Source organism: Acomys russatus, chromosome 27, assembly GCF_903995435.1.
Source record: "Acomys russatus chromosome 27, mAcoRus1.1, whole genome shotgun sequence".
NCBI lineage: Eukaryota > Metazoa > Chordata > Mammalia > Rodentia > Muridae > Acomys > Acomys russatus.
The window spans coordinates 56,580,236-56,606,332 of record NC_067163.1 but is presented as its reverse complement, the minus strand read 5'-3'; the positions used below and the strand labels follow the sequence as shown (position 1 = coordinate 56,606,332).

At 56.8% G+C, this 26,097-nt stretch overlaps 1 protein-coding gene across 2 annotated transcripts in view; it reads left to right on the top strand.

Moving 5' to 3' along the window:
• Nucleotides 1–25,730, top strand: part of Crtc1 (CREB regulated transcription coactivator 1) — a 53,644-nt gene extending 27,914 nt beyond the window's left edge. Inside the window, exons 2-15 of one of the 2 annotated variants that reach the window (XM_051169623.1) lie at nt 790–906; nt 3,583–3,720; nt 4,507–4,568; nt 7,457–7,551; nt 9,296–9,381; nt 12,221–12,261; nt 12,502–12,710; nt 18,651–18,784; nt 19,449–19,592; nt 19,701–19,751; nt 20,257–20,358; nt 22,673–22,759; nt 23,127–23,307; nt 24,436–25,730. In XM_051169623.1, coding sequence (XP_051025580.1) covers nt 790–906; nt 3,583–3,720; nt 4,507–4,568; nt 7,457–7,551; nt 9,296–9,381; nt 12,221–12,261; nt 12,502–12,710; nt 18,651–18,784; nt 19,449–19,592; nt 19,701–19,751; nt 20,257–20,358; nt 22,673–22,759; nt 23,127–23,307; nt 24,436–24,647 — 1,659 coding nt within the window. In that variant the 3' untranslated portion in view covers nt 24,648–25,730. Of the gene's footprint in view, nt 1–789; nt 907–3,582; nt 3,721–4,506; nt 4,569–7,456; nt 7,552–9,295; nt 9,382–12,220; nt 12,262–12,501; nt 12,711–18,650; nt 18,785–19,448; nt 19,752–20,256; nt 20,359–22,672; nt 22,760–23,126; nt 23,308–24,435 lie in introns of both variants that reach the window. The other variant, XM_051169622.1, reaches the window with a different exon arrangement.
• Nucleotides 25,731–26,097: the final 367 nt, after the last annotated feature.

Here is a 26,097-nt window from a genome sequence, read left to right as displayed (position 1 = left end):
CTTGGCTGGGCATGCAGCCAGTTGGAGCTTTGCTTCCCCCCTCCAGTGTCCAAGGCCTTCCCAGGAAGCAAGGGGCTGGCGTGGAAGAGGGATGGGCAGGCTGGGCTGCCAGGAAATGTTCGTGAGAACTGAGAACCAGCCCCTGTTGTGTGCACAGCGCCAGACCCTAGCAAGCACAGGCAGCCCGAGCAGAGAATGCTTCCCGTGTGCTGACCATTGCATTCACACTGAGGTGGGCACTGAGGACCCTGTTCACTGAGGGACATGGACTGTGTCTCCCATGTTAAACATCTGCCATTGTCCCCTACAATTCACAGCAACCAGCTCCTGAGTCCTAAACAGGGCTGGAGACCAGCAGGGGTACCACTCAGATGTGTGGTTGCACCTGCTTGCCCAGGACCCCAAGTTCTCCTACTGGGGCTAGGCCATCAGACAGCCCAGCAGGCCCTGTGGGACGTGGGCCCATATTACACCAGTAACCAGTTTCCCACCACTGAAAGAGGCTTCCCAATGCCCAGTGCACCCGTGATTCCTGCCAGGCTTCCCCGGGTCTCTGCAGGGTGGGCCAGGCAGCCGGCTCCCCAAGTTGGCAGCGAGGAGCTGCCTCAGGCTGTGCTGGCTCCAGGAGGGCCCCCCGAGGTGGGGTGGGTTCTGCCTCTTTCAGCCATCAGGTCTTCATAGTCGCTGGACTCCATCACTTGAATCCTCTGGGTGTCTGGGTACTCTCTGGGGGTGCTCGAGGATGGGTCCCCTCCTGCGTGGTGACAGCTGGTGGCTTTGCTTTTCCAGCTTCAACTGCAGAAATCTCAGTACCTGCAGCTGGGCCCCAGCCGCGGCCAGTACTATGGCGGGTCCCTGCCCAATGTGAACCAGATCGGAAGCAGCAGCATGGACCTCTCCTTCCAGGTGAGCCCCCTGTTCTCCTGGCTCTGTGCCGTTCCTAGGTGACACTCCAAGGGTAAGTGTCTCAACTTTGTCCCACTCTGGGCCCTACTTCAGCCACAGACTCAGGGGGTCAGCTGGGTGGCCCACAGGAGATGGACCATGTTCCCCAAATTAAACATCTGCCATTATCCCCTGCCCTTCACAGAGGCCAGCTCCCCACTGCTAAAGACTTCTCTAGGATCCTGGGGTCTGGGAGAGGTAGAGTGGCCTAGCCAGGTTCCCTGAGCTCCACAGACTCCCGGAGTCAGCACACACATCACTACTGCCGCCCTCCCAACCCCCCCCCCCCCACCTCTCCCGCCCCCGGCCACTCACAGCACTCAGCAGCAGCTGCACCTGCCAGCAGGCTGTGAGGCCCTGGGAAGAGCTCAGGGCCTTGGGGGCTTGGCTGCAGCCGCCTCACTGATCTGCAAGCCCGGCAGTTCTCAGAAGGAAGGCCCTGCCGCCTGACCCCACTTGTCTGCAGACAGTTCTTGGCAGAGCCGCACACCCTGCATGGCTCCCTCGGGCCACAGGCTGCTGTCAAGATAATGTAGATAAGGCTGGTGTCTTCTCCCCAGACCCTAGGCTTCAGGGGAAGTGGGAGGAGAAGGGCGCAGACAGGGCCCTCAGCCATCACACACAGTGCTACCAAGGGTCTGGGAATAACCGGGTCCCCAAGAGCTGACAGGCTCCAGAGCCACCCTGGACGTCTCCCCTACTTCACGATACAGCAGCTGGTGGGACAGGCAGGCAGCTGGCCTGGGTGGGCTTGGGGCTGCTAGCTTGGCCCTGAGAGACCGCACCCTATGGAGTCCCAGGGCTGGAGCATACTGAGGTCCCTGGCTCTCTGAGGCAGGGGGTCTCCCAGCTCCTCTTCCTTCCAGCAGAGCAGCCTAGCACCCCCTCACAGTAAACTCCTCAGTCCAAGGGCACAAGGGACCCTACTGGACCACATGTGCGCAACGCACACATGCCCACCAAACAGTGCTGGTCCTTTGCATTTTTTTATGCACTGGGCTTTTGGGGGGTAGCCCTGGCCACAGCTCAGTGTCTCTGGTGACTGAGCCCAGCCTGAGGTGTTCTTGCCTGGCACCAGCCTGTAAGCCCTTGACCCATATATTGGCACTGGATGCCCCACAACTGTCCCTGTGGCTCTTGAGGAGGTGCCCCCTCCACCTACCTACTTGAAGTGACTCTGCCTCAGTACCCCATGTTGGGAGGTGCATAGGGTACTACTCGAAGTCCCCAGGACTCTTGGGATCCTTCTCAGACAGATGCAATGTGCACGTGTCCTGACCCGGGCTGGCTTGCAGCAGAATCTAGGCATGTACCCCAAGTTGCATGGCCCAAGCTCCCAAGGCATGCTCATGCCCACGTGCTGGACCCCAAGTAGGGCTGAAGAGCTGGGGGAAGGGACTGTACAGATCAGTGGGCATTGAAAGGCTGGGAGGGGACTAGCGGGCTAGCAGCCTGTGTGCAGGATACGGGGGCAGAGTACTGGGAGGAGCCTGATAGGCAGCAGCTGCCTCAGTTTCCCCTCCAGACTTGTAGATGTCTGAGGTGACTGGCCCCTACACTGCCCATGACCTGGTGGTGACCATGTTTGGGGTTCACTGTCTTTTTCTGGGTAAAATGTAGAAACATCTGAGTTCGAAGCCAGCCTGGTCTATAAAGTGAGTCCCGGACAGCTAAAGCTACACAGAGAAACCCTGTCTCGAAAAACCAAAAATAGAAAAAAGTACAGAATCATCACAGTCTTCTTCTGGGTCACAGAGAGATTTGGCAGTGGCCACTTAGCCAGACCTGAAGGCAGATACAGAGAAAAGTGGCTGATCCCTCTCAGCCACCACCAGACTTCCTGGAAGGGGAGCCTGCTTAGCTCTCAGAATGGCTTTTGCTTTCTTCATGGGGGACAGAAGGGCCTAGGGCCTGGACAACCAGGAAGGCATGGGGTCAAGACAGTTGAGCTCACACTAACATGGTGACAGGCTCCTGGCAGTCTTGGGGACCCTGGAGCCTTGTGCCAGCCCAGGTGCTGGTAAGAAGCCCCATCCAGGCACGCCACAGCCCCGGAAGGCGTCTGTACTTGGCTCTTGGTGGTGCCTGGCTGGGACGCTGGGGGTGGGAGCGGGAGAGGGAGGCAGGAGAGGGGTCCACAGCTCAATGCAGAGCAGTTCTGGGCTCTGCCTCGATCCTCTGGGGAGCAAGCGCTGGGCCAGGTGGGCCCCGCAGCAGCTCTGGGCTTGAAGCCCTGGGGGCCTCTCTTGGCAGGCCCCTCCAGAGATGACGTAGGTGGGGACAGGAGGCCAGCCAGGCCTGGGGGGAGAGGGTGGAGGCCTGTCTGCACCTGGCCAGCTGGGGAGAGCTGCTCAGTCATTCCTACCCCTGGCATTCAGGCAGAGCTAATACCGCCCGGTCTGGTCCGAGCATGCAGGCTGTACTGACCTTCCGGGAGAACCCTGCTGACTTTTGCACCCCAGCCCCATGGCTTAGCAGGAGCTGGGGCCACCAGAGAAGCCTGCGGACTGGAGTTTGAGTGTCTCCCCAAAGCAGAGATTCTTGAAGGTAGAGCTAGGGGAACCTCAAGCCAGTGGGTTGTGTTTGAGTGCCCCCTCCTTTCTGAACCCCTATTCTTGACCCATTCTTTTTCCCCAGACACCATTTCAGTCCTCAGGCCTGGACACGAGTCGGACTACACGACATCATGGGCTTGTGGACAGAGTATATCGTGAGCGTGGCCGACTTGGCTCCCCACACCGCCGGCCCCTATCAGTAGATAAGCATGGACGACAGATATCCTTTTTTCAGAGGATGTGTGTGGGGTTGGGAGGGACAGAGAGACAGGCACACGCTGGCACCTGTGGACACCAGATCAGGGAAGCCTGCAGAGAGCCAGGGTGTGGGAGAGAGATGCACGGTCAGTGGGACAAAGGGAAGAGTTAAGGAGAGTGACTCGGGCCACAGGACTGGGCCACAACGGGTGCTCAGATGCACAGCCTTCAGGGGCTGCAAGAAGTGGGATGTTGCCCAGTCGAGGCAGCATGGACAGAACCAGGCGCAGATGGACACAACGGTGACTCCGCACATAAAACTGGCCTCTTTTGTTTGGAGGATGGACACCTGCCAGGGCCTTCCTTCTAACTTGGCTCCCTCAGCCAGCTCCCCGTCACCGGAGTGGCTTTTGGGTCACGCTCACCCCCACCCTCAGCTCCGCAGGATGGGGCTGTCTGCCTGCTCCCTGCTTCTAGCTTCTGAGCCTTTGGTGCTGGGAGAGGTCAGCTGAACTTGGCCTCCCTGAGGCATCTGGGCCCCAGCTTGAGGCCCAGGCCTCCTCTTGCGATGGTCTGGGAGGAGGGTGCTGAGTTGTAGGTGAATGGGTCTGGCCTCCTGGGGAGCCCTGCACCTGCAGCTGCTTCCATCAGGGCAGGAGACGCCCCTTGCCCTCCTGGCCAGCTGTCTGCGGGCCCAGGCACACTCCCCACAGCCTGGCCCCACAGGCTATGCACCAGATTTCCTGTGCTATGGCCACGTGGGCACAGGAGGAGTCAGAGCAATTTGAGGTTCCCTTAACTCATGCACGCCGACAGCTGCCCCTACAGCACCGTGTACCTCTCGCCTCCTGCCGACACCAGCTGGAGGAGGTCAGTGCTGGGGCCACCTGGGCTCGGGAAGGGAACAGTGCAGCCGCTTATCACAGTTGTGTGTAGGGGTGTGTGTGTGCGTGCAGGGTATTGTCACTGGAAATGTAACCAAATAAGCAGGACACTTCCAAAAGATCTCAGAAGTTAGCTCTGAAATGTGAGGAACATGGCGCCAGAGTCTTGTCTCTCCCCGTTCCTCCTCTTCCTCCTGCTCCTCCTCCTCTTCTTTTTCTTCTCTCTCCCTCTCTCTCATATTTCTTATTTCTTTTCAGAATAGTCAATGTTGTATCTTGCCTACTTCACTTTTATTTTGTTCTCTTAATGAACGAGGCTTTCACTCTGTAGCCCAGACTGGCTGCAAGTTCCCAGGCTGCAGTGGCGCTCCTTTCTCAAACTGCTGAGAGGCGAGGTGCACCACGAGGCCTGGCAGTTTGCCTCCATGAAAGCTGCATTTCAGACACATTTCTAAGTGGTCTTTGGCAGCTTCCGTGCAGATCTGTGGCGAGTACCACCTGCCACGCAGGAGGACCTGCTTCTGAGCCCAGTACCCCCAGATGGAAGCTGTGGGAGTTCTGCTTGTCAGTATTTGCAGGCTGTGGTGGTCCCTACCTGTCAGCCCAGCATGTTGGAGGCAGAGGCAGGCAGATCTCTGTGAGTTCCGGCCCAGTCAGGGCTGCACAGTAGGACCCCGCCTCCAAATGAAGGGGCTTCAGAGGTGGCTCAGCAGCCAAGCTCACTGACTGAGTGCCAGGACCACACGGCGGCTCACAAGCACCCCTAACTCCAGATCCAGGGGATCTGACACCCTCTTCTGGCCTCCAGAGGAACTGCATGCACATTACATGCACAGACACACATATACACTTAAATAAAAATAAAGTAAATCTTGAAAAAACGATATAGTAGCTGCACACAGTGTGAGTGTCGTAGCTGGTGTCCTCTGTCACCTGAGGCAGCTGGCAGCTTCAGGAGAATGTCAGAGCGCGATGCGTCACAGATATGTCGGCTGTGAGCTACTGGGCCCCAAGGATTCCCAAGGCCACACGCCACAGATAACATGACAGCTAACACTCTGCTCCTCTCCGGGAATGACCTTTAACCCTGCCCTCCAGCACTAGCTTTGGGGTGGCAAGACTGTCACCACACCTCATTTATGTGGTGTTAGGGATGAAACGCAAGGCTGCTTGGCCACTGGAGTCATAACCCGGCCCTGCTTTGTTTTGTTTTGAAGCAAGTTTTCCTTCTGTAGCTGTGGCTGGCCTTGAACTCACAGAGATCTGCCTGTGTCAGCTTCCCAAGTACTGGGATTAAAGTTGTGAGCTCCACACCTGGCTTTTTGGGGTACGGGTGGGGAGCATGTGTGCCACAGGTAGAGGTCAGCTTGTTGCCCCTCCTACCTCAGACTCCCAGGCTCAGGCCGTCCCTGTCTCCATGACAGCCGGGACCACACATACAGAGCGCCACCCCTAGCTGACACTCTGAGTTACCACAGGCCATGCTGGCATAGCCTGGACCACACATACAGAGCGCCACCCCTAGCTGACACTCTGAGTTACCACAGGCCACGCTGGCATAGCCTGGACCACACATACAGAGCCCCACCCCTAGCTGACACTCTCAGTTACCACAGGCCACGCTGGCATAGCCTGGACCACACATACAGAGCCCCACCCCTAGCTGACACTCTCAGTTACCACAGGCCATGCTGGCATAGCCTGGACCACACATACAGAGCCCCACCCCTAGCTGACACTCTGAGTTACCACAGGCCACGCTGGCATAGCCTGGACCACACATACAGAGCCCCACCCCTAGCTGACACTCTCAGTTACCACAGGCCAAGCTGGGATGCGGCTGCAGGCAGAGTCCTCACCCGAGCCTGCACCAAGTAGGGATTCCATCCCCAGCTCCACATAAAACTGTGCTGGAGAGGTGGCGCAGTGGTTAGGAGCACAGGCTGCTCTCCCAGAGGACCCACGTTGATTTCCAGCATCACATGGCGGCTCATGACTGCCTTTTGTTCCAGTTCCAGGGGATTTGACGTCGTCTCCCCTCCCGTGGACACCAGGCACAGAAAGCACAATTCCCATACACACAAAATAAAGCTAAATAAATGTTTCAAAATACCACAATTCTCTGGGCAGTGGTGGCTCAAGCCTTTACTCTCAGCACTTAGGAGACAGAGGCAGATGGATCTCTGTGAGTTCAAGGCCAGTCTGGGCTACAGAGTGAATTCTAGGACAGCCAAAGCTACACAGAAACTACATCTCAAAAAAGAAGGAAAAAAAAAAACAACCACAGTTCTTTTTATTTATTTATTTATTTTCAGACCTAAGGACTGAACCCAGGGCCCTGCGCTTGCTAGACAAGTGCTTCACCACTGAGCCACATCCCCAGCCCCCACAGTTCTTTAAAAAGAGCAAAACTGTACACTGAGAGCTGGCAGTAGGCAGCTTCTTTGGTAAATTGTGCCAAAACACAAGGACTGGAGTTCAAATCCTGTAGCCCACATGAATCAGACACAGCAGCACGCGTCTCTACTCCCAGGAGCACTCCAGATAAGATGTGGAGGCAGGAGGCCAGGCTGGGCAGACCAGTGTACACAGCACCACCAGCAAGTAAAGAGCCTGTGTCAAAGAGGGAGGGAGGGGAGAGCTGACAGCCAAGGCCGTCTCTTGATCTCCGCGTGCTTGTCACATCATGTGCATGTGATCCCAGCACCCATAAATGTGGAACACAGAGAGGTCAGACCACTGGCCCAGGACCACCCAGCTGGTGGGATGACCCACACAGGCTGCCCCAACCCATGGGCGCGTCCTGGACCCTGGTGGGGATCAAGACTGTCTAACATGGGTAGATGAGGACAGAGCCTTCTCCCTGCCTTCCAGGACCAACTCTGACTCTGCCCTGCACCAGAGCACAATGACCCCTACCCAGGCAGAGGCCTTCGCTGGCGGGCCCCAGGACGCACACCACAAGAGAGGTATGTCATGGCCTCAGGGTGTCTGCTGGGCTCAGGCAGGTGAAGTGATATTTAGAAGAAGAACCAGGACAGGTAGTACTCCCAGGCAGTGCTCCCACCCGGGCTGCTGGAGTTGGGTGTGGAAGCGTGCATATGTTTTGTAGGCAGAAGCAGCCCTGGATGACGAAGGCTGGCTGCAGTCTGGGCCGGGGCTTGGCCGAGGCACCGGCAGCTGTGCCTGTGACTGGCTGAGCTGTGGGAAGTTGGCCAGCACTGCAGAGAGAGTTTATTCACTCACACAATAGCTTCGGGTATCGCTTGACCCAGGCTTCCAGCTCCACTGCTCAGAGCCATCTCCATCTCTCCCCTGGGCCCAGCCAAGTAACCCTGTGAGAAAGGGGCCCTCTCCATCCCAGGTTTGGGGCAAGCTTCCTCACCAGCTGAGCTCTGCCCACAGCCCTGGAGCTGAGGCTGTGTCCCCAGTCTTAGACTCCCACGTGGCAGGTAGACGTCAACATAGCTCTTCCACCAGTTGTCATGAAGAGGTAGGAGTATGGGTTCTGTGAGGCTAAGTGCAGCAAACCCACTTCTGGCCTGACGCAGCTTTAGACAGCAAATCACCACTTATGCACCTGAGGCCCCCTGCCTCTGTGTGGCAGCTCACTGGGTCCCAGGGAGTCTCTTCTGATTAAAGGACTCAGGCTGGGGGACAGGAGTTGCCTGGCAGCCGACCAAGGCTTGTAGGCTGAAGACCTTGTGTGCAGAGCAGGAGGGTCAGAGAGACTCGTGTGCAGGCTGAGGCCTGTGCCTCCTCCTTCCAAAGGGCTCCTAGGATGCCCACACAGGCCGCATGCCAGTCAGGAGCCTTGAGTGGGGTTCTGTGCACAAATCCAACCAGCCTTGTTGTGGGAGGACGCATGTCACCTGTCCCTGCACCCCCAGAGTGCCGAGGCACTATGGGGTGATAGTTCTCCTGGCTGCCCCCTGGCCAAGGTGGTACAAGGTGAAGGTTATGCTGGCTGCTTCCTGGCGGGTGCTTTCCATGAAGCTCTTTCCCACCCGCCATTGTTTCTCCTGGCCCTGTAAGTCACAAGGGAAGAAACAAAGCCAGCAAAAGGGAGAAGGCAGAGGGCTTAGCAAGGGAGCATTCACTGAGCATGTGTGGGGCACTGCAAAACAAAACAAAAGAAAACGAAGAGAGAGAGGAAGGGCAACAGACACTCACCATGACTAAAACTGGGCTTTGGCCATGGCTGGTTCCCAGGCCATGCCAGTATCTTATCCTCAGGCCTTTTGCCAGGCCCAGCCTCTCCAGGCCCACCCACTGGCCTAGCCTGAGGTCCCTTCTGACCTCTGCTCACTCTCAAGCACACCCACACTGGGCAGATCAGCTAAATCTCAGGTAGCATTAGCACTAATGTCAGGACCTGTCCTCAGTGTGGGGGACCCAAGCCTGGTGCAGCTGCTGGATGGCCACACTGCTGAGTGATGGCGGATGCTGACAGGGCACAGGCCTTTAATCCCAGCACTCAGGAGGCAGAGGCAGGTGGATCTCTGTGAGTTCGGCCAGCCTCGTCTACAAAGTGAGTCCAAGGCAGCCAGAATTACAAGAGAAGTAAAACAACAACAACAACCACCCCCGAGCCCCTTTCACAGCTTCAGCAGAACCCACAAGCTTGCTGCTAGGACCACGTGGTCAGCGCAGTCCTGAGGTCGCTGGGCTATGTGGTCAAGTCGTCCTGACGCTTCTCTCCCCTGCACCCAGTCTTACTGCTCACCGTCCCAGGGATGGAGGAGACCGGGTCCGAGACCGACAAGACCCTTTCCAAGCAGTCATGGGACTCAAAGAAGGTAAGAGCTGCTGGGTGGGCCAACCTTCCTGTTCTGTTCGTTCGTTCGTTCTTTCTTTTTCTTTTCTTCCCCCCCCCCCCACCACCAAGACAAGGATTCTCTGTGTAGCCCTAGCTGTCTTGGACTTATTTTATAGTCCAGGCCAGGCTGGCCTTGAACTCACAGAGATCCGCCTGCCTCTGCCTCCTGAGTGCTGGGATTACAGGTGTGTGCCACCACACCCAGCTCTTCCTGTTCTTTTCAAAGCCAACCTGAAAAAACCGACCAGGTGTCATGTTGAAGTGGGAGCCTTGCTCCACTTGACTGGCAGCCCAGCTTTGACGTCAAGAGCAGGCCTGTCAAATGGCCCAGAGACACCTAAGAAGAGTACTAACTGTGGCTGGGCAGGGCAGTGCAGACGACAGACCCTCATCCCAGCCGGGGCCGCAGCAGCCACATCCCGGCCCAGGCACGAGCATCTGAGGTTCAGGGCCATAGAGCAAGGCCTTGCTTCAGAGTGCACAGTCAAAGCGGACGTAGTGAGGGGCTCAGCGGGTAAAGGTACTTGCCACCAAACCTGCGACCTCAGTTCCCTCCCCAGGAGCCTCTGGGAGGAGAGAGCCGACTCCCTCATTCTCTCACCTTCACATCGCTGCCCAAAGAAAAGGCAGGGGCTGGAAGGGGGCTCAGCTGTTAAGAGCACTGGCTGCTCTTGCAGAGGGCCCAGGCTTGGTTCCTAGCCCCCAGAAGATGTCCCAGAAGATCTGTGGCTTTAGATCCAAGGAATCTAATGCTCCCTTCTGACTTTGTAGGCCCCAGGTACATAGGTGGTATACAGTTTTACATGCAGGCAAAATATACATTAAACAATATTTTTTAAAAAATAGGCAGAGCAGAGATGGTGCAAGTCTTTAATCGCAGCACTTGGGAGGCAGAGGCAGGTGGACCTTAGGTGGATCTCTGTGAGTTCAAGGCCAGCCTGTTCTACAGAGGGAGTTCCAGAACAGCCAGGCTTACACAGAGTAACCTTGTTCAGAAAACCAAAATAAAATATAATAATAATAATAATAATAATAATAATAATAATAATAATAACAACAACAACAACAACAACAACAACAACAATAATAATAATAATAATAGTTTTCTTTTAGAGTAAAATGGAGGCTAGGGCTGTGGCACGGGCCTAGCATGCTTGGATTCCCAACACTGAAAAAATAATTTGGCCGGACATGATGGTGCGTGCTTTTATTCCCAGCATTTGGGAGGTAGAGACAGGTGAATCTCTTGTAAATTCAGGGCCAACCTAGTCTACATAGAGAGTTACAGAACAGCCAGAGCTACACAGAGAAACCTGCATCAAACCAGAAATAAAAATCAAAAAGAGCGGGGCATGGTGGCGCACGCCTTTAATCCCAGCACTCGGGAGGCAGAGGCAGGTGGATCGCTGTGAGTTCGAGGCCACCCTGGTCTACAAAACAAGCCCAGGACAGCCAGGGATACACAGAGAAACCTGTCTCAAAAAAACAAACAAAAAAACCAAAAAGAACAGAATTGGGCTGGAGAGATGGCTCAGAGGTTAAGTGCACTGGCTGCTCTTCCAAAGGTCCTGAGTTCAATTCCCAGCAACCACATGGTGGCTCACAGCCATCTACAATGAGATCTGATGCCCTCTTCTGGTGTGCAGGTATACATGTAGTTAGAATACTGTATACATAATAAATAAGTAAATAAATCTTAAAAAAAAAAAAAAAAAGAACAGAATTTCTAACCATCCAAACACAGCTCTAAACTCATGTTGGTGCAGTCTCGGAAGCAGGGTGAGTGTGGCCTGTCAGGGGTGGTGCTGAGGCAGAGGGAGCAGGGATTTGCAGCCAGCCTGGGCTACATAAGGGTTTGCCAAAATAAGAATAAAAAAAAAAAAAAATGAGTGTCCATATTCAGAGAGCCTAGGGACTTTTACTTAGCAAGAAAGCTGGTCTCTGAATCTCTAGAACACTTGTCTTTTTTTTTTTTTTTAATTACATTTTTTAAAATACATTGTGGGCTGGGCATTGGTGGCACATGCTTTTAATCCCAGCACTTGGGAGACAGAGGCAGGTGGATCGCTGTGAGTTCGAGGCCAGCCTGGTCTAAAAAGCGAGTCCAGACCCTGTCTCAAAAAATGAAAATAAATAAATAAATAAAATAAAATACATTGTGTACAGAGTGTGTATGTGCGAGCGTGTGCTTGTGTGTGTGTGTCCTGCCAAGTGTGTAGAGGGAAGAGGACAACAATGTAGGAGTTGGTGTCCTTCCTTCTGCCGTGTGGATCCTGCGACTGGAACTCCGACCACCAGCCAATGTGACAGGCCCTTTTATTGGTGGAGCTGATGCTGGCCCCAGGAAGCCTTTCCAGGTCTTCCTTAGGCCAGCAAGAGACCCATGAGTGTTTACTGCGGGGATCTGATCACAAGCCACCCTCAGGGAAGCCCCCACCTGCTGCCCGCCTGTCCCTGCGTCCCTCTGGTCTGCTCCAGCCTGCAGCACTGGGCCCAGAGGACCAGGGCCTCGGAGCCCACAGCTCCTGCCAGCCAGCATCACCAGGCTGCCTGTCCTACATCTCCACCCACAGTGGTCAGACACCCACAGGCAGCTGGGCTCCCAGTGTGGCAGCTTGGAGCTGGGCGCATGCCAGGGCAGCTGCAGGACCCAGGAAGGTGTGGAAAGACCCTCCTTATAGCTCCTGGCTGAGCCCTGGCTCCCTGAAGCAGCCTCTGCACTACATGGCTGCCCACTGTACCGGACGGGAGCAGAAGGACAGCCCTGGACCCAGCGCACAGATCGCTTTGCCTGCCACCTGCCATCTGCTCTCTTTCAGACGGGTTCCAGGCCGAAGTCCTGTGAGGTCCCGGGAATCAAGTAAGTCAGCTGCCTCCCCACCCCCACCCCAGCTCCCCAGGGCCTGCACCTGTTGGCAGGGAGACCATGTGCATGCCCCCAGAGGGCACCCAGGAGACCCTGGCCCCTGTCATGCTTGCGGCTCACTGAAGGGTCCCCCAGGTCCCTCCTGTCCCACTGCAGTTGTCCTGGGTGGCATGGCTGGCCCACTAGTCACTGTCCCCAGACCTCATGTCCTGTCCCCCATGTGGCCTTCCCCAGCATCTTCCCATCTGCAGACCAGGAGACCACGACAGCCTTGATCCCCGCTACCCACAACACAGGCGGCTCCCTCCCTGACCTCACCAACATCCACTTCCCCTCCCCACTCCCGACGCCGCTGGACCCTGAGGAGCCCTCCTTCCCTGCTCTCACCAGCTCCAGCAGCACCGGCAGCCTTGCACATCTGGGCATTGGCGGTGCAGGCCAGGGTAAGGCCCCCCGTCCGTCCCCACCCTGCAGCGTGCACTGAGCGAGGCCTTCATGGGTCTGTGTCTGGGGTGAAACGCCTGTGTACAGGCACTGGGGTAGAAGGTGAGTATTGCCAGAGACCAGGCAGTGGGTATAGAGCTGTGCCATGCAGCTCACAGCTTCAGGGAAGGGCTGCAAGTCAGGACAGAGTCTGAGTCCTAAAGGCTTTGACCTTGTTTGCTTGTGACAGTTCGACTTGGCCCTTCCAAGGTCACACTTTTTTTTTTTTAATTAAAAAAATGTTTCATGTCTGTCTGGGTGCCATGTGTGCACAGTACTTGCTGAGGCCAGAAGAGGGTGCTGGATCCTTGGATATGGAGTTAACAGACAGTGGTGAGGAGCCATGTGCATGCTGGGAACTGAGCCTGGATCCTCTAGAAGAGCAGCCAGTGCGCTTGACTATTGGGCCGGCTCTCCAGGCCACCCTCACCTTTTCAAAAGCTCGTTTCTCCCCTCTACCTGTTCCTTGGGGATGCCCCATCTTCTCCTTGCCCGTTCTACTGGTCCCCGGTTTGACCCAGCGCTGCTTCTTCTGGTTACTGTGGCACCCCACCTACCGAGAGACTGACCCTCCTCAGCCCCTGCCCCTGCCCCGCCCCACCCATGTAAGCTGAGTCCTCCACTCTGACCCCACTGCAGCCCTCACTCACAGCTGTGCCTGTTTGCCTCAGGGCCTTTGCACAAGCCGCCTGGGTGCAGCCCTCCCCTGTGCTGCTCACCCACTCACCCAGCCCCAGCTAGCACCGTCCACTGTTCTGCGGCCTCCCTGGGCACGGGCTTGTATCCTCCCCTGTCCCCAATGTGACACAGCAAGCCCCGGGCTGCACTGCAGCCCCTGAGGCAGGATTGACTGATGGTAGGGAGGTGAGACTAGGGCTCTCCATGCTTGTCACTGGCGCCAGCTCATAAGGGGCGTGGCACACGGGAAGGTAGCCGTGCTCCCGGGATGGTTTTCTTTCCTGAGATGGACACAAGGTCACTTGTTGCTGGGGCTGAAACCCAGGGCCTGTGTCTGGGCAGAAGATGCTAACGACGGAACTCAGCCCTCCCACGGTGCCCGGCCAGCGCTTTACCACTGAGCCACACACAACCACCTCCTCAGCTCTTTCCCCCTAGACTTCCACGTGAGCAGATGGGCCACAACTCAAGAGAGGGAGAACCTGGTCTGAGGACAGGCAGGCCACTGGGCTTCACAGCCCGACATATGCCTGTCAGTGCTCAGCTATGAGCCTAAGATACCAGGGAGGGCCCATGTGTTCAGAAGTAGGAGGCCTCAGCCCTGTGCACAGTCTGCCATGTCCAAAGCCTGTTCTCCTTCTCCTGTGTCTCCTGGTCCAGGGCTTCAGCCAGCCTCTGCAATTCCAGTGTAAACATGCTCAGGGAAATAGCTTATGTGCCATTGCTGCTGGCTCACCGGGATGGCTAACCCTGACCGGTATATGTGCCATGTATGGCTGTGTAAGGGCCAGCCACTCCCCTTTATACAGCCTTCATTTTCTGGGCACCTTTTAGTTCAAGCCAGGCCCTGGCACACACAGACAGTCTCCACCTCCCCACCCCACTGGTAAGTAAGAGGAGCTGGGAGGCCATGGCCTATGCCCACCTTGTCTGAGGACACAGGATGGTGACCTGGGTGTCCACCACTGGCTATACTCCACAGGCCTTCAGAGCCCCATCACCAGGGCTTTTGTGCTAGGGCAGGCCACTGCAGCCTGGCCAGCCCACCCGCCCCGCCCTGCCCAGACTTCCCCTCCATCTGGCTTTGCTCCAAAGGTGCTCTAGCCGGTGCCCAGTAGCCTGCCAGCGGGTGCCCATCTGGCCTCTCTGGGTGTGGCGGTGCTTAAGCAAGGATTAAAACTGCCCTCGTGTTCCTGATCAGCAGACCAGGCCTAAACACCAGCTGGAATTGTGATTCCTGTGGCCCACAGATGTGTGTGTGTGTGTGTGTGTGTGTGTGTGCTGTGTGTGTATGTCTATCTGTCTTTGTGTATGTGTGAGCTCATGATTATTAATTACTTTGAATTCATGTTCAAAAATCAAGCCTGGGTCAGGTATGATGAAATACGCCTTTAATCCCAGTGTTCAGGAGTCTGAGGCAGGTGGGTCTCTGTGAGTTCAAGGCTAGCCTAGTCTACATATCTAGTTTAAGGTCAGCAAGGACTACACGTTGAGACCCTGCCAATAGGTAGGTAGATAGAGTGAGCGAGCCTTGGGGCTGGTGAGATGATACAGTGGGTAAAGGCATGTGAACCAAGCCAGAGAACCCGTGTTCAGTCCCCAAAATACACATGGTGGAGGAGAGAAGCAACTCGAGCATCTCCTCGGGCCTCTACGCACGTCCGAGTATGCCTGTGCCAGCCCTCCCACCCCCACAGGGGAATGAATACATCCAAAAAGAAAAACAGTGTTGAAAACCTGAAGCTCCGGCTGCAGTGGTGGTCAGCAGTGGAAAGCCGGGCTGCACTTGCTGAGCACTTGAGTTCAGTCCCCACAGCCACACCGGGCAGCTCCCTGTAACTCCAGGCCACTCCTCAGGATTCCACAGCTACCTGCATGCAGGGACACATCCCCACACACAAACACAGTTTTAAAGGGCTTCACTGTGTAGCCCTGGCTGGCCTGGAACTCGCTCTGTAGACCACACTGACCTCGAACTCACCCACAGATACCCACCTGCCTCCGACTCCCAAGTGCTGGGATTAAAAGTGTGTACCACTCTGCCTTACCAATTTTTTAAAAAATCAAGCAAAGCATAGTGTCTCACACCCATCATCCCAGCACTCAGGAAGCTGAGGCAGGAGAGTCACACTGAGTTTCAGGTCATCTTAAGCTGTAGAGTGAGACTATCTCAGACAGGGTCCTTAGGTCCTGCCTGGCCATTTGCCCCACTTCCACCTTTGTGTGTGCAGGTGTGTGTCTATGTGCGCATAGGGTGTGCATGCATGCGTGTGCATGTGTGTGCATGTGTGTGCATGTGCACCACAAGCATGCCTGGTGCCACTGGAACTAGAAGAATAACCTGGGTCCTTTGCAGGAACAGCACATGTTCTGATCCATGGGCTGTCCCCGCAGCCCCACCTCACTGCCATTTTTATGTGTTTTGTTTTGTTGGCGACGGTATCATATAGCCCAGGCTGGGCTAGAACTTGCAGTGTAGTCAGGCATGACTTCAAACTCCTAGTCCTGCCTCCATCTGCCAAGTGTAGGCTGATAGGCATACACCACTGTGTGTGGCGTATTTGGCATTAGGGACTAGACTAGAACCTTCTGCATTCTTACTGTGCTACAAGCATTCTTATCAGTCACGTCCCAGCCTCCCGAGTTACTTATTTTTACTATCACTTTTAGATTTATCTTATGTGTGTTCACATGTATGTATGACTGTGCACCACATGTGTGCCTAGTGACCTCGGTGGTCAGAAGAAGCTGTAGAGTCCCCTGGGACTGGGGTGACAGATGGAGTTGTGAGCCTGCGGTGGGTGCTGGGAATTGAACCCAGATCCTCTGGAAGAACAGCCAGTGCCCTTAACCTCTGAGCCGCCTCTCCAGCCCCATCCACTTCTTACAGTGCTTTTTTCTGTGCTGTGTGACCTCACTGGCCCAGCATCTGCTCCAGAGCTGAGCAGGCCTTGTCACTCAGAACCAAGGCGGCAGCCAGGGCGCTGGATTTGTGCACACTTGGCACTGTCTCCCTGATTCCTCCCTGACAGGCCCTCCATAGCAGAGTGGAAGTGCAGGCTGTCCCACCAGTGCCTGCCCCAGGCACAAAGGCCTCTTGCCTGGGAGTGCTGGGTGTGTTCCCACCTACCCAACTTCAGGAACAAGGTGGATCAATTGGGTGCCCAGGGCAGGCAGGCCCCAGATCTGCTGGTGAGTCAGGAGGCCTCACCCGGCTTTCATGGTGCCAAGCCCTCCCTCTGCCCGTGACCTCACTGGGGCTTTACCTTGACCCCCTGAGGGCCACTGTTAAGATCTGCTGGCCCCTGATGAGGAAGCAGTGTTCTAGGAACCTGGGGGTGGGGTGTCAAGTACAGAGCCCTTAGGGCTCCCCTGTCATCAGAGGGCCTTGGTGCCTGCTCGGCTTGGTGCCCAGGATGAGGCAGCAGGCCCCCACTCTGCCTGGTGCCCCTGATCTCACTCAGGTCCCTCATCACGTCAGCAGGCAGGGATCAGAGCCCTGGGGGCAGGCAGGGGTGACGGAAGGGACAGCCAGGCCCACAGAGGCCCTGGCAGGTGTGGGCCTGTCGCTCCGGGGCAGGGCTAGGCGGACTGGGACAGAGTCTGGCTTTAGTTCAGGCAGCTTGGGAGCCGGGTGTGGGGAGGGGGGTTCCAACATCCTGTGGGTGCCAAAGAAGGATGTGGATGAAGGTCACTAGGTCAATTAGAGATGCCTTCACAGGAAAGAACAAGTTTGGGTAGGGCTGGGGAGGGAACCCAGCCTGCCACAGGATGGAGCTGTCTGAGCCAAGACAAAAAGGAAATGAGCCATAGTAACACAGACTGAGGTCTGTGCTGAGGCAGGAGGATTGCTCTGATGTCAGAGTCAGCCTGGGCTACCTAGTAAGTTCAGGATAGCCCTGTATTGGACAATAGTAACGGCCTGAAGCTCATCTGGAACAGCACTTTAGCTCAGTTAGCAGAGTGTCTCCTGCCCCGCATCAGGTCCCTGGGTTTGATCCTGAGTGACAGCAAGAACGGGGTGTGGTGGCACACACCTGTCACCTTAGGACTCAGGAGGCAGAGGCAGGAGGCTCAGGAGTTCAAGGCCATCTTCAGTAGCCAGCTTGAAACCAACCTGAGCTACACAAAATCCTATCTCAAAAGAATAAATGTGGTGCTAGAGAAATGGCTCAGTGGTTAAGAGCACTGCCTGAGCTTTCAAAGGACTGGGGTTCGATTCCCAGCACCCACATGGCAGCTCACAACTGTCTGTAACTCCAAGATTTGACACCCTCACACTAACGCACATAAGTTAAAATTAAATAAAATATTAAAAAAAATAAATATAGACATAAAGCCAACGCAAGGCTTGGTGGCGCACACCTGCAATCCCAGCACTGGTGAGGCAGAGGCAGGCAGATCTCTGTGAGCTCGAGGCCAGCCTGGTCTACAAAGTGAGTGCAGCACAGCCAGGGCTACACAGAAACCGAAATTCTGTCTCAAACAAATAAATAAATGGGGGCTGGATAGTTGGCTCAGCAATGGATATAGATGTTGCTCTTGCAGAGGACCCAGGTTCAGTTTCCAGCACCCACATGGTGGCTTGCAACCATCCTGACCTCCGGCTCCATGGGCTCCAATGTCCTTTTTTGTCCTCCACAGTCACTACGCACACACACAGTGCACAAACATGCATTTAGGCAAAACACTCACGTAGATAATAATATATATAACAGTGTGTGTGTGTGTGTGTGTGTGTGTGTGTGTGTGTGTGTGTGAGACTTCCTGGGTTTAGAAGATGATGTGCCTCCCTATTGGGACATCTGTGTGTATGTAGGATTTATGCATAGGTGTATATATACATACATATGTCTACATACACATATATGTCCCGACAGGGAGGCACATCATCTTCTAAAGCCATGATGGCTGGGTAAGGACACACACCCGCCGTCCCTGTCACCAGAGGGCAACAGGGCTCCCAGGCCCCTGTGGTTGGCAACACTCCTGGGATAACATCCCAGAACCCAAGATGGGCTCTGATTGGTTACGTGGGAGCAGTGCTTATTGGCTGGGGCCATGGGACAGGTCCCTCTTGGGCTATAGATGTCAGTTGGGACCCTCCTCAGAGCCTCAAACCAGGTTTGGCCACGGGCAGCACCCACTGGGTCCTCTCCAGGCAGCTGGGCTGTGCCCCTCTGGTGTGGCCACCTGTCACTAGCCCCCTTTCTCCTTTGTAGGCATGAACACCCCCAGCTCTTCTCCACAGCACCGGCCAGCCGTCGTCAGCCCCCTGTCCCTGAGCACAGAGGCCAGGCGGCAGCAGGCCCAGCAGGTGTCACCCACCCTGTCCCCACTGTCACCCATCACTCAGGTAGGAGAGCGAGGTGGGTGGGGAAATGTATTTATTCATTTGAATGTGTATGCACCATGTGTGTGCAGGTTCCCTTGGAGACCAGAGGGTGTCAGGTCCCTTGGAACTGGAGTTAGAGGTGGCTGTGAGCCACCATGTGGGTGTGGAAACTGAACCCAAGTCCTCTGCAAGAGCAGCCAGTGCCCTTAACTCCTGAGCCAACACTCCAGCCCTGTTTGTACCATTTACCAACAAAATTTCAGACCAAAGGTTCACAAATCCGTGTTTTAATGATGTATAATTTAGGGTTTTTGTTTGTTTTTGAGGCCAGGCTTACGTAGCACTGAGGAGGTGAGGACAGCCTTGAATCCATCATTGTAGCCTCCTGTGTCCCAGCACTCCTGGGTAACTTAGTAGTCTTGGAGTGCCTCAGGGCCATCAGCAGGCGTCAGGGTGACTAGGCAGAAACTCAGCCAGCAGCTTCAGCTGCCTCGTACTTAGTGCTGGGCAGCAGGTGTGCACCACCTGCCCAGGGTCTCTTTGTTTATCTGTTACTCCCTGTTAGAGAATTTGGCCTGCTTGCTCTGGGGAGAACAGGCTGTGGGGATCAGACCCACAGAGTTCCTCCCTTGCTACCGTTGGCACCCAGGGGCCAGCGCCTCCTCTTCATCCTTGTCCTCTGCAGGCCGTGGCTATGGATGCCCTGTCGCTGGAGCAACAGCTGCCCTACGCCTTCTTCACCCAGGCTGGCTCCCAGCAGCCTCCTCCACAGCCTCAGCCACCACCACCACCTCCACCTGTGTCCCAGCAACAACCACCGCCCCCACAGGTGTCTGTGGGCCTCCCCCAGGGTGGCCCACTACTGCCCAGTGCCAGCCTGACACGGGGGCCCCAGCTGCCACCACTCTCAGTCACTGTACCGTCCACTCTTCCCCAGTCCCCTGCAGAGAACCCAGGCCAGCCACCAATGGGGATTGACGCTGCCTCGGTAAGCCTGAGAGGGGGTACCCAGTGGGGTTTACAGGTTGCACTGTTTATGCTGAGGCAGTTAAATGTGCGCAGATGGGAAAGCTGAGGGTCAGCGATTGCTAATTGTACCCAAGGTTACCCCCATTCCCAGCTGTTCTCTTGCTGAAGTCAAGGGGACCTGGTTGGACTGAGGCGCAGGCAGGAGGGAGGCTCCCAGGGAGATTGAGGGAGAAAGGTGGTGGGCACGCTGTGTCCAGTGCTATCAGCTCTGATCAGGGTCAGAGCTAGCATTGACAGGAGTCCCTGCTGTGGGCTACAGCCTCTGCGTGTGCGCGCACACGCGTGCCCACCCCCGGGGAGCCGCTCTGTGGCCGTGTTCTCCACCTCAGAGCTCAAGGTAGACACTTGGATTCTCAGAAGCTGCTGACTCCCTGTGAGGCACCCACTGTTAAGGTGCAGGCATCAGGCCCAGGCCTCCTGACCAGTGCAGGGGTCAGTAAAGCCTGGACCATCTGTCACCGCAGGCACCGGCTCTGCAGTACCGCACAGGCGCAGGCTCACCCGCCAACCAGTCTCCCACCTCTCCAGTCTCGAATCAGGGGTTCTCCCCAGGAAGCTCCCCACAGGTAAGGACCCCTCTCCTGGCCCTGTGCCACTCCACTTGTCCCATGTGCCAGTACTCTTCTGTGCTGTCACCCACTCCATGCCATCTGTCCTCTCCATCAGCCCAGGGTTGTGCACCCACCAGGCAGGCCACCTGAAGCAAGGGGCCAGGCCACAGGACACACAAGCTAGTCACATCAGTGATGTCACATGGCTCAAAGGTTCTCTGGATGCCAGAGCAGCCCAGGGTGAGGCTCGGAGCCTTCCTACCCCACCATGCCTGAAGCTCCAAGGCCTGTGAAGGTCAAGGCGGGAGCCTACCTGGGGCACAGCTGAGGTGATCAGCCAGCCTATGATGGCTACTCTGCATCCACCCCAGTCCCTGGGCCCAGTTGTTGGTGACTTGGCAGACAGTATGTAACTTCATTTGGCTAACTGTGGCCTTTGTTTTATTTGGGTTGTGTTTTTTAGAGGGTTTTATGGAGCCCAGGCTATCCTCTGATTCACTGTATGGTCCAAGTGGCCTCAAACTCTGAATTGTCCTGACTCAGCCTCCCCCAGGCTAGGGTGACAGCCATGTGTTGGCACAGGAGCCCAGACCTGCTGCAGCTGATACCAGAGCCCAGGTGCCCTCTCTAGGTCTCCGATCCCTGTCATGGTCCAGCTCAACTTAAGGAAGCATCTCTCACTTCTTGGAGCCTGGCTCTCCACCCTCCACGTTCCATACTTAGCTCTGTCTCACCAGATCCACACACACTCGTGCAGAACTCCTGCCAATGGCTTACCATCCTGGGCCACCACACCCTAAAGTGTCACCAGGCAGAGAGACTGACTTGCACTGCAGCGCCCCCAGGGCCTGAAGTCTGGTCTAAGGTTCCCTTCAGGCTAGAGCAGGCAGGAGCACCAGGCTGCCTCACTTCTGGGGACAAAGATGAGGCTATGAGGTCCTCCATGGTGGCCACCCACCTGCTTCATCGCCTGGCACCCACCTGGTGTCAGCACACCTCTGTCCATTCGCACTGAGCCCTGGGCTCCAGGGACAGAGAGATGCAGGTGGGGCAGAGTAGAACCCACAGCCCAGGACACACTTACCTTAATAATCATGGCATGTCTTTGTCCCAAGCAGAGGTAGGCTGCCCTAACCTGGGCAGGCAGCACGTCCTGTCTCACTCAGCCTGTCTCTGTGTGTCTCTGACGTGGAAAGCCAGCGTATCATGCAGTGAGGACCACAGAGGCACAGGTTCCTCCCAGAGCCCAGAGGAGCCTGGCTGGGCCACACCACATCTTATCAGTTTCCTTAAACCTGTCCATCGGGTCATGTGCCTCTCATGCCTACTACATCCCCTCTCTGCATGGTGTCGTGTCTGTCCTGCCAGGCCTGTCCATCAACTGGAGTTTAGGCCTCACCCCTAAGTTGCTTATTTCAGGACTCTGAGACAGAATCAGCCACCATCTCAGAAGCACCCCCAGGACCCCAAGAATAGCTTGTCCCTACCCTCTGAGGAAACCTTCAGCTGCTGCTGAGGCTGTGGGGTCTGTCTTCTCTCAGACCAGACCCTAAGCTCAGCCTAGGTAAAGCTCATAGGGAGCTGGCCGCATGGACACTGTCTCCTAGAATCCCGCTGGGCATCTGTACTGCACACTGCCTACAGGAGCGCCTAGGATCTGGCCCGGGGTAGCCACAAGCCTGGCTGGGACTGCTAGATGCCTTGGGTATGACTTAGACACACTATGGCTATCTGGTTCCTTTGTCTTTGTCCCAGTTGCTCCTACAGGAGCTCCCTGGCTTTCCCTAAGGAGCCCAGCTAGCTGTGGGTAATGAGCAAGTGTGGTAGAGTTGTGCCCCTCACAGAGCCTGGGGTCTCACAGGCAGGCAGCCCCAGGCAGTGGCTCGTCCCCAGCTGTGTCCTGTGCACTGTGCTGTCTAGAGAATGTGTCCTGTGCCCTATCTCCATGTGTCTCAAGGCCACACTACACCACAAACACGATGTGCACACACTGCCTGTCGCTCAAGCCCTCGGCTTCAGGGTTATCCGCACCCCAGCAGCCTCTGCTCCCCAGTGAAGGAAGTGATGGTTCCTGTACCAAGGCTCTGGGAGAGGGGGAGATGGGGCCCCTGGGCGGTGGGTATGGGAAGAAGCAATCACCCCAGGATCAGGGCACTCCCCCAGATAACTGCAAGATAATTGCCAGTGATCTCCCCTGTCTGGGAGGCCCCAGGGGTCTTTATCCCATCTGTCTGGGCTGTGGGAGCCCCAGACTTCATGAGCTGAAGCACAGACCACCCGCTCCTGGGCCTCAGGCTGCGACCACAGCAGGCTTCTCTTCTGTCCACAGCACACGTCCACCCTGGGCAGCGTGTTTGGGGACGCGTACTATGAGCAGCAGATGACAGCCAGGCAGGCCAATGCTCTGTCCCGCCAGGTGAGCGGGTGCCCGGGCTTCACAGGGACCTGTGCCCCACCCTAGGCCCCACAGCTCTGCCCAGGCCCTGCTGTCAGTGTGTGGAAGCAAAGGCCCTGGCAAGGGTGATGGTCACACCCACTGGACCTCTGTGCAGCCCACAGAGTGGGGCTTACGGTCACGGGAGGAAGGGCAGGCCTCAGCACCACGCAGCTGCACCGTGGGGGCTGCTGCGTGGAGAACCTGGGGAAGCTTTGGTGGCAGCCTGGAGTTTCACTTGCCATCGTCATGCGTCTGTCATCTTGCCAGCATGGCCATGGGCGTGGGGAGCAGCCTCGGGTGGGACAGCCAGCGCCCCCCTCACGGCCTCGCTTGGTCCCCTCTGCAGCTGGAGCAGTTCAACATGATGGAGAGTGCCATCAGCTCCAGCAGCCTGTACAGCCCCGGCGCCACGCTCAACTACTCCCAGGCTGCCATGATGGGCCTGAGTGGGAGCCACGGAGGCCTCCAGGACCCGCAGCAGCTTGGCTATGCGGGCCACGGCGGAATACCCAACATCATCCTCACGGGTGAGGCCAACTGCCTGGAGGCCTGGGGCACATGAGGAGTACCTCCCAAACCCCGCTGCCGCACAGGGTGACAAACCAAGACTGGCCTCCACGGGCCTGGGTGGCACGGGTTCCAGTTCTCAGTGTCTCCTTACTGACTGTCCCCACCTCCAGCCATCCCCTCACAGTTCCCCTCAGCGGTCTCATCACACACTGCACTGTTGCCTACAGCCTACTCTGCCACCCCAGCTGTGTCATTACAGTGTGCTCTGCCTCCGCCTCACACCGCACCCTGTACCCCCTCTCCCCAGCTCCCTGCACCCCCTCTCCCCAGCTCCCTGCACCCCCCTCCCCAGCTCTCCTCACTGCGCCCTAGGTTTCAGTCCTCTTTTATGAACTCGTGCCCTTATCTTCAGCTGGGAAGACTCGCCATACACTGGAGTGGGTATCTGGAGCCTTCTGCTTAGGACTAGGCTGGTCATGCTGCAGCCCAGTGGTCATTTGCTGGCAGAACCAGCACCCACATACCCAGGGGACAGGCTTTTTATCCCGCAGAGCCTCACTCTGCTAGCCCAGAACCCAGCTTCCCCAACATCTGCCCCACCCCGAAGCCCTTTTCTTACAAGCCCTGAAAAGGGAATGCTTCCTGTGTAGTCCAGCCCACCCTCCTGTGGACACTGACACATGCAGGCCCAGGTTATATCCTCAGGACTCCTGTGGCTCAGAGGGTGGGCTCTGCCTCTTCTAGACCAGCCCACATGAATGGTTGTGAGTCTGACTTCCAGCTCTGGGAACCTGCCAGACTCCTCCCTGACTGTAGAAGAAGGCGCTAGGTCCCCACGGAGCATCTGTGCAGCCGTGGCCCACCGTGCCCCTCAGACCCTGAGTCAGGGGGCAGGTCACACTGCCACGTGCCACCAAGCATGTGGCTTTCCCAGCATCTGGTGTGTTTGTCCTCAGGGCCGGGGCCAGTCCATGCTCTGCCACCATGCTCAGAGCACCCCAGATCCCCTGCAGGACAGTTCCTGGGGTGAGCTGTCTCCCACTCCACCCCCACTGCTTACACTGGTGGGAGGTGTAATGGCCTGGTGTCTGGCTCCCGAGAGCCAGCGCTGACGCTGAGCCTTATCATTTGTCCCCGCCTGACAGTGACAGGAGAGTCCCCACCCAGCCTCTCTAAGGAACTGAGCAGCACGCTGGCAGGGGTCAGCGATGTCAGCTTTGACTCGGACCACCAGTTTCCACTGGACGAGCTGAAGATCGACCCTCTGACCCTGGACGGACTTCATATGTTGAATGACCCTGACATGGTCTTAGCCGACCCGGCCACCGAGGACACCTTCCGAATGGACCGCCTGTGAGCGGCTGTGCCCGCCACCCGCCACTGGTCAGTCTCCAGCGGCGCTGCCCCAAACCGGGGACGGCAATGCTCCGTCCTCCTTTGCCAACGGCCAAGCTTGTGGTTCTGAGCTTGCAATGCTGCCCAGCGCCCCCTGCCAGCCGCCACCCCGGTTGTTCACCTCCCATGATGCCTGGCGTGAGGCCGTTGTGTACCAGGCTGGCTATCTGTCCGTCCAGGCTGACTGCAGAGGCTGGGAGTGCCCGGTCCCCACTGACTTGCCCCACACTCATTCCCTCGCCCCTCACTGGGGATGCGAGCGCCTTTATCAGTGCTCCACTTCCAAGACACCCAGATGTGCTGCACGAGGTGGGCCGGGGCGTGGGCGTGGGAGCGCCCCCGAGGCTGAGGTGCCCCATCCATCCGACTGTTCTCAGCTGTCACTGCCTTCCTTCATCCCTGTCCCTCCTCCACCCCAGCCCTGGTCAGGTCACGCATGCCCTCATGCCCAGGGCCAAGACAGAACAGTGCAGGGTAGACCCGGAGAAGAATAAACACTATTCGGACGCCGCCTTTTATATTCCTGAGCGCTCTTAGAGCGAGACAATCGACCTATGGCCGCATGTGGTGTGGACAGAGCCCACTGAAGCAGCCAGTGCCCCCTCCTCAACCCTCTCTTGACCACCCTTTGCCCACTACCAGGCGATGCTCAGCATGGTGGTACAGGGTGGACAGAGCGTCCCAGGCCGCCTGCCCGTTTTCATCCTCCCTTCTCAGTCCCATGACCAGTCCCTCCTGCTCTTTAGGATGTGGGGCTTGGGAGGTGGCAGCCCTGGGAAGTTTTGTTTTTCTTTCCATTTGTATTAGCGTGATGGCCAGCCCTCCTGACTCGCAGCTGGCAGCATGCATTGACCCCCAGTCCCTCCCTGACCTCTTAAAGCTGACTGGAACAGCAGCCTGGAGCACTTGCAAGCTGGGGCACCTGGGGTGCTCACCCAGACCCGGGCTCACCTGCACGTAGTCTCAACTCCAAAGAGCTGGGCGGGCGAGGAGGGGACTGGATGCCAGGTCCGGCTGGCTGGACATGTCCGTAAGAACCACAGAACAGACTTCCTGGAACAGGCCTTGGCTTTCCGTGGGGCCTCCTGAGAACCCACTGCCTCTGAGTGTCCCCCAGGGTGCCGGCCAGGCCTCAGCAGGTGGATGGCAGTGGCTGCTGCCTGTGCTGAGATTCCCTGGAGTGGGTGGGGTCCTGGAAGCTCTGATCCCCACCACCCCAAGTTACAGCTCGACGTGTCCTATGCCTTCTGCTTGGCTGTCTCTGTAGTGTTGTCCACTGCCCGTGCTGGGGGCGTGGGAAGCATGGAAGCTGTGTGTTCCCTCCAAGCCACTAGGTGGCATGAGAACGCTGCCGCCCTCCGGACTTGGGGACAAAGTCCTGGTCTGTCTAGTTCACCTGCGCAGGTCTCAGG